The following is an 11,637-nucleotide window of genomic DNA, read 5'->3' on the forward strand; positions in this document are numbered from 1 at the left end:
AAAAATAAAACAAGTGCTATAGTAGGAACATGGGGTTTTACCATATATATATATACTATTAGATGAAGTCACTGCTTCATGTGCTTCTGCTGAACTATTTTTCTTTGTTGCAAGGAAGGATATCCTCAGATATCACTGATGATCAAAACAAGGCATCAATAATTTTTTTAAGTACATTGGGTATACTGTGTAGTTTAAATATGTGATAGTTCTATTATTTCGGATCACTTTTGCCACTTAGTACAGTAGAACTGTGCCATTTAGACCAGGCCTGCACAACTTATAGTCCTTGTGCCACAAGTTGTAGAAGCCTATTTTAGACAAAAGTAATCAGAATTTATGGTGAATTTGGATGTGGAATAGGCTTGGCTAAAATTTGTATTTGCACAAAGAAAAAAACTTTCACTTAGTGTTGTATTTGGATCTGAATAGTAACTTACTGTATTTAAATTCAAATTGTAGTTTCTTCAATAAAGTTTCATTAGAATGAATTTCTTTCATTATGTTTTTAGCTTCCTGATAAGTCTATAGCAAGTCTAGTGAAATTTTATTATTCTTGGAAGAAGACAAGAACCAAAACCAGTGTAATGGATCGTCATGCTCGGAAACAGAAAAGGGAACGGGAAGAAAGGTAACTAAATCCATAGCGATTTTGTTTAGCTATCAGAATTCGTGAGACTAGGTAGAGGCAAAAATCAAAAATAGACTGTTTGGAGTTTCCCCAATTATTTCCTGATAGAATAGTAGTTAAACAGTAATGTCACAAATGAATAGTAAATGTTTTCTTGATAGTTTTCTTTTTTGCCAGTATCACCCTCTCTTTTAATTTAGTGAATATCTTAAAATAATAACATAATTTCTAGATTGAAATAGACTGATGGTTTCACAGGTATACTGATGATTTCACAAGTTTCATCTGGGGTTTATCAAATTCATACTTACATTCTTAAGCCTAAACATAGGATTTACAAATAAACTAATTATGTTGAATCAGTTGTCAGAATGTTAATAACCAAGTTCTCAGACCTTAGGTTAAAAACCACCGATCTAGTCTAATTCATACATGAAAAAGAATTTCAACTAAGATGGGGAAATCAGTACCTCCCAAGACAGTTCATTCCACTTTTGAGTAGTGTAAATTTGTTAGAAAGTTTTTCTTTCAAACATTTCAAATGTCCTTCTTAGTGATGCCTACCTGTTACTTCTAGTTTTCTCTTCTGGGACCAAAATTATAATCTAATTACTCTTCCATTTTATCCCCTTCGAGTTCTTGAGAAAACAGCTATCATCCACCTTAAGCTTTCCCCCTTCCAATCTCATGTTCTCTTCAAGCCAGACATTCCCACTTCCTTCAGTTTATGATCATGTGACTTGGGCTTTTGAGACCTTTTACTCTCCTGGTGTCCTTTGCCTTTTCAAGTCAGCTGAACACAGTATTCCAAAGGTGGTCTGACCAGAACAAGCGGAGGGTGGTGGGATTGATTGGTCATCTTATTGCTGGAAGTTCTGCTTTCTCTGATGCACCACAAGACATCTCATTAGTATTTTGAATGCCACTTCACATTGCTGATTCATAGAAGTTTTTTTTTTTCTTTTTGGAGTCAGGGAGGTCAGGGCAATTGGGGTTAAGTGACTTGCCCAAGGTCACATGGCTAATAAGTGTTATGTGTCTGAGACTGGATTTGAACTTAGGTCCTCCTGACTCCAGGGCCAGTGCTCTATTCACTGTGCCATCTGGCTCCCCCCATAGAAGTTATTATCCACTAAATTTCTCAGATCTTTTTCACACAAACTACTGTTTTGTCTAATCATGACTCCTTCTTTTACATGTTAAATCAGTTTCTTAAACCTGAATGTAAGACTTTTGCATTTATCCCTATTAAATTTCATCTTACAAGCCTAGTTTTCTGTCTAGAAAAAGCCTAATACTGGTTTGGGAGTTGGAAGACTACTTTAATTCAAATCTCTCCCCTTAAACCTTGGACAAGTCATTTAACCTTTCTGGTCTTCAGTTTCTTTATCTGTAAAATGAAGTTGGAGGATATAAATTACCCCAGAAGTTCCTTCTAGCTCTAAGTCTATGAAAGTATGATATTTTGAAATCCTGACCTTTTTAGTATATTATTTATCCCTTTCTACTTTGTGCCATCTGTGAATTTAAGATGCCATCCTTCCCTTTATCCGAATCATGGATAATATTAAACAGCACAAGGCTAAACCCAGATGCCTGGGCAAAAATATTGATGATATCTTTCACATTGATAAAGAACTGGCAATGACAATGCTTTGGGTCAGGCCATTCAACCAATTACAAATCCATCTAGTTGTAATATCTTCTAACCAACCTTTCTTTGTTAAATGTTTTGCTAAAATCTAGGGAATTGTTATCTACAGGATTCTCCTGAAAATTCAGTTCAATAACCCTTTCAAAAAAAGGAAATAGTCAATTCTGTGCTCATTTCCTTTTCTGTAAATTCAGTAACCATTTCTGTAATAATAAACTCTAAAATTTTGCCAGGAATCTAAGTCAAACTTATTAGTAGATTTTATGCTCTTCCCTTTTTTTGAAAATCAGAATATTTTTCTACTCCAGTTTAACCTCTCCAGTTTTCTACATTTGAAATATCAAAAGATTAAAAAAAAAAGTATCATTGACAGGGTCCAGCAATCACATCTTCTTCTGTCTTGATCTGGGTACTGAGTCAGTGACTTGAGCTCTTGAAAGGCAATTAGATGCTCTTATGTATTTTGGGTATCAGCTCCTTATTATGGTTTTCATTTTTGTTTTATTCTTTCTACTTTAATATTCATTCTTCTGGCAAAGAAAATAAGCAAATTTAAGAGTTGAGTAATTTCCCATTTTTGTTGAAGGTGCCACCATCCTTCCAGTCACCTAGCTTCCCCACATTCCTGTCAATTCTTGACTCCTTACTCATCCTCACCCCACATGTCCAAGCATTCTCTCCACTTATATAGCTGCCACCTTAGTTCAAATCTTTATCATCTTTTGCCTTGATTATTGCAGCAGCCTTTTCCTGCTTCAAAGTCTTTTCCCAGTCCAATACAATCAACATACTACTACCAAAGTAAATTTCCTTTAGTGAAGCTCTGACCATGTGAGATCCCTGTTCAGTCAATTTTTGTGGCCCTCAGCTATTAGTGCCCACCCTGTTTGTATTGAGATACTTTGTATATATTTGTGTTTATTCCTGTATGTCATATATATTTGTCTCTCCTATTAGAATGTAAGCACCTTGTGAGTAGGGATGATTTCATTCTTTGCACTTATATTTCCCGCTTATAGCACAGGGATGGACACATCCCTGTTTAATAAAGAAATACTTATTGACAGATTGTTTGGTTGCTGGTTTGGAGATCAAATCACACTTGCTTTTGTGATAATATATATGAAATAATGCAGTCCAAAAATAATATAGGGTTTAAATGTCATTTCCTTCTTAAGAAGTTTAAATATACACCAAATTAAACCTAAGCTAGCTTATCTATGTGTGTGCGTGTATATAGAATCATCACAAAGTAATTTTTCAGTAACTTTTGTCTTCCAGTGAGGATGAACTAGAAGAAACAAATGGAAATAACCCAATTGACATTGAGGTTGATCAAAACAAGGAAAGCAAAAAGGAGGTATTTTTTCTCTAATATTTTGGAAGGCTAATACAATTCATTATCTGTTTTTATTAGTAAAAACACACCTATAGTGGGAAGCTTGTTACTATTTTGACTCATCAACAGTATATTTCCAGTTTTGTTCAAGGAAGGGAAAGATAAATGTGGAGAAGAATTTTTTTATTTTCATATTGCATAGCTGAAGGTAATTAAAAGATTTTTTATATAGTAGCGTCATTTGTTACAAACCCTTACATCTTTAATTTGGTTAGAAATTTAATGCCAATAAGGAAAAGTTTCCACATTTGATTCCTATTTGGACTAATTTCTCCTCTGCCACTTCCTCATTGCTAGCTAGTACTCTTGGGGAGTAAATGCTTTTCGCCATAAGGGGAACCAGAGAAAAGGGTTTGGCTTGATATAAATAGCATCATTTTCACAAATGAAAGCAAGGTGCCACCACCTCCCTTAAAACAAAAAATTCCCCATGTCTTTAAAATATATGTAGTGCCAGATGCTACACTGGACATTAAGTGTTAAATTATGAGTTTCCTTTGAGGAACCAAATTGGAATATGATTTATATTTCTGTACTGCCATTTGAAGTATTTTAAATCACCAAGAAAGAGGTAGATAAACAATAACTACTCTGATAATTCCTGATTAAAAAAAGAAAAATGGTTAAGTCTTAGAGTTCTTATGAATTGAAACCTCAGTAAAACATGAATGCTGTAAACACCTGGCCTTGAATAGACAACCATCATGTTATACAGAGAAAGAATTAGCAGTGTATAGTTTAACAGCTTACTATTGAAAGTTTAATGTTTTGTTTCTAAGAAATCATCACCATTATTGTTCATTTCTAGCTATTGTTTTTTTAGTGCCATGCAATTACTTTTAAACATATCTGAAAATTGTTTTATTAGTTAAAAGCACTTAACCTTAATTGTATTGAATGAGCAAATTGTATTTTATTAACATTACTTTACAGATAATATATATGCCCTTAAATGTTAATTAATATAATAAAATTGACATTAATATAAAAACTTGAGAAGTGAAATATTTAATGAATTAAAAACTTAAGTCTTCTTATTAACATAGTTCTGCTTTTTCTTGCTAAGATATTAAACCACAACATAATGAGTTCTATATTATTGCTTTACTTTGAAATTTTGAAGCATTTTTTTTTGCCTTTTTTGGAGGGCAATTGGAGTTAAGTAACTTGCCCAAGGTTACATGACTAGTTTTTTTGTGTGGGTGTTAAGTGTCTGAGGCCGGAACCGAACTCAGGTCCTCCTGACCCCGGGGCTGGTGCTTTACTCACTGCGCCACCTAGCCGCCCCTTTACTTTGAAATTTTATTTCATAACAAACATTGATAATGCATCTTAGTGCTTTAAAATTTCATTATAAAGAAAATTATACCAATTGAAGATAGGTTGTAGTGAGTGTAGTTTGATGCAAAGATTTTGATTAAACATTTTATAGAATGTCAAGTTTAAATGTTTGCCACTAAATACTCGCTATATGTCTGTTTTTGACCACAAAACTTTCAGCATAAAATAGGCCCATGTCCATGTTCTTTTAAAAAAAAAGTGTGCTGAGGTGTCCCTCATGTTTGCTGGAATTATCCAAGAGATTATAGTTGAGACAATAATAATCTTGATGGCAGAGGCTTTAAACTGAAGTAATGAATTTTCTGTGTTGAAGACACAGGAGTCAACTTCGACATGTTTAGTTATTTGGTGACTTCTTATTGCTCTGAAAGACCTGTGTTAAAATTTGTTGATGTAATTATAATATGTATGGCATGTATTTGATAGCATCTTTAGAGACATATATTAAAGAGAACAGTTTGTTATTTTGTAGGACAATGAATTTATTTCAGTTTTATTTTAAAAGCTTTCTCTTTGTATGAATCATTTATCAGATATTTGTTTTGCAGGTACCACCAACTGAGACAATTCCTCAAATCAAAAAAGAAAAGCATAGTACACAAGCTAAAAATAGGGCCAAGAGGAAACCTCCCAAGGGAATGTTTCTTTCTCAAGAAGATGTGGAGGCAGTTTCTGCCAATGCTACAGCTGCTACCACAGTGCTAAGACAACTGGACATGGAATTGGTTTCAATAAAACGACAGGTACCTGCCCTGTAGTACCTGGTACCTAGTCTACACCTAGAACTGATATATTCAGTGACCCAGAGTATTCTGTTTCTATATCTTAATAATCTTGACATTTCATTGAGTTATAGGAATTTATTTAGTTATTGGCTTATCCATCTTCTTGATCACATGCTTAATTATGGTAGGATATTAATGTTTCTTTGTTTTTCATTAGACCTATGATTTCAGTGGTATAAGAAACTCATTCAGTCAACCAGTATTTATTAAGTGCCTGATTTGTTCCACATACTGTGCTAAGCACTGGATATACAAAGTTAGGAAAAAAATTGTCACTGCTCTCAAGGAGCTCATAGTCTTATGGGGGAGATAAACAAAGATGTATAAACAAGATATAGATAGGATAAATTGAGAATAATTTTAGAAGAAAAGCACTCAGGTTAAGGAAGACTCAGAAATGCTTCTTGCAAAAAGTAGTGCTTTAGCTGAGATTTGAAGAAAGCCAAGAGAGCTAGGAGATAGGTATAGGAAGAGAGAGTATTCCACATATGTAAAACAGTTTATGAAAATATAAGGAGAAGGAAAATGGAGTGCCATGTGTGAGAAACAATAAGAAGGTCAGTGTCACTGGTTTGCAAGTACATAAAGATGGGTGTAAGAAAATTGGAAAGGGAAGAAGAGGCCAGGCAATGAAAAGCTTAAAAATCAGGATTTTTTATTTTATACTGGAGATAATAGGGACCAAATTGAGTTTATTGAATAGGGGCATGATATGGTGAGACCTGCATCTGGCAATTATTTTGACAGCTAAGTACAGGATAGATTAGAATGGGGAATGACCTGAAACAAGGAGACCACTCAGAAGACTGCAGTCTTCTAATATTCCGGTAGCAGTCCATAGTCTATAGTCTATAGTAGTCCAGGCATAACGTGATTCAGGCGTGTACCAGGGTGGTGGCAGTGTCAGAGGTGAGATGGCATGTACAAGAGATGTTATGAAGGTAGAAATTATAGAATTTGACTACTGATTAGATATGAGGGGTAAGAGGATATAAACATACACCCAATTTGTGAACATGGGCGGCTCAGGAAGATGGTGCTATCCTCAACAAGGAAAGGAAAGTTAGGAAGAAGGAAAAGGTTTGAGGAGAAATGTCACTTTTGGACATACTGAGTTTAATATGTCTTAGGCCAATGATTGTCTGAGATGTCTAAAAGATAGTTGGAGGTGTGAGAATGGAGTTTGAAGAGAGGTTAGGGATAACCTAACAAGTAGCTTTGAGTAGAGATCTGTATAGAGATAATGGATGAGATCAGCAACTGAAATAGTGTCGTATAAAGGGAAAAGAAAAGAGGGCCCAGGATACATTGGAGACTGATGGGTCATAGGATAGATAGGAGAAGAAGTAGAAGAGCAGTACCACGAATATTAAGAGGGTGGTCAGGACTACCAGAGGCCATTGATTGGTTAGAGGTCAGAAAGGACGAGGGCTGAGAAAAGGCCTTTAGATTCTGTGATTAAAAGATAATTAGTAACTTTGGGAAGAATAGTTTCAGTTGAATGATGAGGTTGAAAGCCATATTGCAAAGAGTGTGAGAGGAAGTGGAGGCACCTATTATAGATGCTCCTTTCAAGGAATTTAGCCACAAAAAGGTAAGTAAAGACATAGAATGATAAATATGTGTCAGAGGCAGGACTTAGACCTAGTTCTTAATATTATTTCCTTATTTACAAAGTTGCTCTTTCTAGAGGAATGAAATGACTATAGGAATAGGGCTTAGAGATTGCTTCTTATTCCTCTCCTTTCCCTCAAGGATTTTATGGGAGAAAAACTATGATGATACTTTGTACTCTATCCAACAAAGATAAATCAAGTCAAATGTAATAACTAAAATCTCTGTGTCAATTTATGGTTTGCCAACCACTTTCTCTCATGCCATTTATGCCAAATAGATGGTATAGATCCTGTCCACAATTTACAAACGTGAAACCTGAGCTTTAGAAGAGTGACTTGTCTGTGGTCACATAACTAACAAGTGTAGGAGCAGAGATTTGTGCACAGTTGTCCTGATTCTTTACTCTTATTTTTATAAATTTGACTCAGTTCTCATGTGTTTGAGAAATGAGACCCTTATCAGAGAAAATTGTCTCAAATTTTTTTCACATTTATTATTGCTAACTGTATTTCCCCTTTTGTTTATTGTATTCTCTCTTTCCTTTCACTCTGTCCCTCATGAAAAGTGTTTTGCTTTTTTTTTTTTTTTTGCTACCATCTCCCCTAATGTCCCTCCCTTCTATGAAACCTCCTCTCCCCTCCCTTCTTTTATCCCCTTCCTCTCCTACTTTCCTGTAGGGTAAGAAAGATTTCCATATTAAGTGTGTATATTATTTCCTCTATGAGTAAATTCCTATAAGAGTAAGGTTCACTCACTTTCTCTTACCTCCCCCATCTTCCCTTCTACTATAAAAGCTATTTCCTGCCTCTCTTATGTAAAATAATTTGCCCCATTCTACCTTTCCCTTTCTCCCAGTGCATTCCTCTTTTACTACTTAATTTTATTTTTTAAGATATACCCTCATATTCAACTCATACCTATGTCCTCTGTCTATATACACACTCTCTCTAATTGCCCTGATAATGTGAAAGTTCTTATGTGTTACAAGTATCATCTTCCCATATAGGAATGTAAACAGTTTAACCTTATGATTTTTTGTTCCTGTTTACCTTTTTATTCTTCTCTCAAGTCTTATATTTGAAAGTCAGATTTTCTATTCAGTTCTGGTCTTTCCATCAAGAATGCTTAAAGTCCTCTATTTCATTGAATCTCCATTTTTCCCCTGGAAGGGTTATACTCAACTTTGCTGGGTATTCTTGGTTGTAATTCTAGCTCCTTTGCCTCTGAAATATTTTATTCCAAACCCTCTATCCTTTTATTGTAGAATATATCCTTTTATTGCTAAATCTTGCATTATCCTGACTGTGGCTCCTTGATGATACTTAAATTGTTTCTTTCTGGCTGCTTGAAATATTTTCTCCTTGACCTGGGAGCTCTGGAATTTGGTTATAATATTTCTGGGAGTTTTCATTTTGGGATCTCTTTTCAGGAGGTGATCAGTGGATTCTTTCAATTTTTATTTTGCCCTCTGATTCTAGAATATCAGGACCATTTTCCTTGCTAATTTCTTGAAAGATGATGTCTAGGCTCTTTTTTCGATAATGGATTTCAGGTAATCCAGTAATTTTAAAATTATCTGTCCTGTATCTATTAAGGAATTATTTTCTTCAGTGAGGTTTTTTATGTCCTTTTCCATTTGCCAATTCTGCTTTTCAATGCATTCTTCTCTTCACTGATTTTTTTGTACTACTTTTACCATTTGGCCTAGTGTTAATTTTAAAGTGTTATTTGTGTGTGTGTGTGTGTGTGTGTGTGTGTGTGTGTGTGTTTGTGTCCTTTACCAAGCTATTGATTCTTTTTTCATGATTTTCTTTCATCACTCTTATTTCTCTTCCTAATTTTTCCTCTTCCTCTCTTACATGATTTTCAAAATCCTTTTTGAGTCCTTCCATGATCTGAGACCAATTCATATATTTTCTTTCCTTTTGTTAAAAATGTATTTATTTGCTTTTAGTTTACAGCATTCAGTTCCACAAGCTTTTGAGTTCCAAATTTTCTCCCCATTCCTCTCCTCCCTTCTCTCCCCCTATGGTGGCATGCAATCCAATACAGGTTCTACAAATAACTTCACACTAAACATTAGTCAAGTTATAAAGAAGGATTATAACCAATGGAATGAATAGTGAGAAAGAAGGAACAAAACAAAACAAAAAAGAGACAGAACAAGTCGTTTTCTTTAATCTGCATCCAGACTCAGTAATTCTTTCTCTGGATGTGGATAGCCCTTTCCATCATGAGTTTTTTGGAGTTGTCTTCTAGTCTTGCATTGCTTATTAGAGCCCAGTCTATCAAAGTTAGTCATCATAGAAAATGATGTGTCTAATTGTATACAGTGTTCTCCTAGTTTTGCTCCCCTCACTCAGCATCAGTTTATGTAAGTCTCTCCAGGTTATGAAGTCTGCCTGCTCCACATTTCTTATAGCACAATAGTATTCCATTACATTCATATACCACAACTTGTTTAGCCACTTCCCAATTGATGAGCATCCCCTTGATTTCCAATTCTTTGCCACCACGAGAAGAGTTGCTATAAATATTTTTGTATATAAGACTCCTTTTCCCACTTGTATGATCTCTTTGGGATATAGCCCTAGAAGTGGTATTGTGCTGGGTCAAAAGGTATGCACATTTTTATAGCCCTTTGGGCATAATTCCAAATTGCTCCAGAATGGTTAATTCAGTTCACAGCTTCCATCAGCAATGCATTAGTGTTCCAATTTTCCTACATCTTCTCCAACATTTATCATTTTCCCTTTTTGCCATGTTAGCCAATCTGACAGGTGAGATGTGGTACCCCAGAGTTGTTTTGATTTGCATTTCTTTAATCAATAGTGATTTAGAGCATTTTTTCAAATGATTATAGATATCTTTAATTATTTCCTCTGAAAACTGCCTGTTCATATCCTTCTACCATTTATCAAATGGAGAATGATTTGTATTCTTATATATTTGACTCAGTTCTCTGTGTATTTTAAAAAATGAGGCCTTTATCAGAGATACTGGTTGTAAATATTCTTTCCGAATTTCCACTTCCCTCCTTATCTTGGTTACATTGGCTTCGTTTGTAAAAAAAATCTTTTCAATTTAATGTAATTAAAATTATCCATTTTGTATTTCATAATGCTATCTCTTGTTTGGTCATAAATTCTTTCCTTCTCCATAAATCTGACAGTTAAATGATTCCTTGCTCTCCCAAATTGCTTACAGTACCAATCTTTATATCTAGGTCATGAACCTATTTAGACTTTATTTTTGTATACAGTGCAATTCATATTTTTTTGGGAGGCTTTGGAATGTAGGAGCTTTGATTTTTGTTTTCTTCTGAGTATGTGTTTTGATCTTCCTTGTCACCATAGTACCTTTTTATGGGAAGAATTTTTTACTTTTTGCTCATTTTTCTTTTTTTTTTTTAACTTCTGGTTTACATCATTCATTTCCGCCAGATTTTAACATATATTTCTGTTCCCTTCAACTGTTTTCATACTGAGAAAAGTTTCATCAGTTACAATTATCATTTTTCCATGTAGGAATGTTAATAGTTCCACTTTGGCAAGTTCCTTGTGGTTTCTTTTCCCTGTTTACCTTCTCATGCTTCTCTCTCTCTTTTTTTTTAAGCAGTTGGGGTTAAGTAACTTGCTCAATGATGCTTCTCTTGCTTCTTGTATCTGAATGTCAAATTTTCTATTCAATTCTGTTTTTTTCAGCAAGAATGCTTGAAAGTCCTCTATTCCACTGAATGACCATATTTTCCCCTGAAACATGATACTCAGTTTTGCTGGGTAGGTGATTCTTGGTTTTAATACCAGCTCCTTTGACCTCCAGAATATTCCAAGCCCTTCGATCCCTCAGTGTAGAAGCTGCCAGATCCTGGGTTATCCTGATTGTATTTCCACAATATTCAAATTGCTTCTTCCTGACTGCTTGTATTATTTTCTCCTTGATCTGGGAATTTCGGAACCTGGCTGTAATATTCCTAGGAGTTTTCTTTTTGGGATCTTTTTCAGGAGGTGATAGGTGGATTCTTTCAAGCTCTATTTTGCCCTCTGGTTCTAAAACATCAGGGCAGTTTTCCTTGAGAATTTCTTGGAGGATGATTTCTAGGTTCTTTTTTTGATCATGGCTTTCAGGTAGTCCAATAATTTTTAAATTATTTCTCCTGGATATATTTTCCAGGTCAGTGGTTTTTCCCATGAGATATTTCACATTGCCT

At 34.7% G+C, this 11,637-nt stretch overlaps 1 protein-coding gene across 1 annotated transcript in view; it reads left to right on the top strand.

The window, feature by feature from the left end:
- Nucleotides 1–11,637, top strand: part of RCOR1 (REST corepressor 1) — a 138,790-nt gene that overhangs the window by 105,430 nt on the left and 21,723 nt on the right. Inside the window, exons 6-8 of the mRNA XM_069103748.1 lie at nt 513–631; nt 3,567–3,645; nt 5,574–5,768. Coding sequence (XP_068959849.1) covers nt 513–631; nt 3,567–3,645; nt 5,574–5,768 — 393 coding nt within the window. The remainder of the gene's footprint in view (nt 1–512; nt 632–3,566; nt 3,646–5,573; nt 5,769–11,637) is intronic.

This window comes from Petaurus breviceps, unplaced genomic scaffold (genome assembly GCF_028583685.1).
Source record: "Petaurus breviceps papuanus isolate PSGF00001 unplaced genomic scaffold, PetGlider_PUasm1.0 64, whole genome shotgun sequence".
NCBI lineage: Eukaryota > Metazoa > Chordata > Mammalia > Diprotodontia > Petauridae > Petaurus > Petaurus breviceps.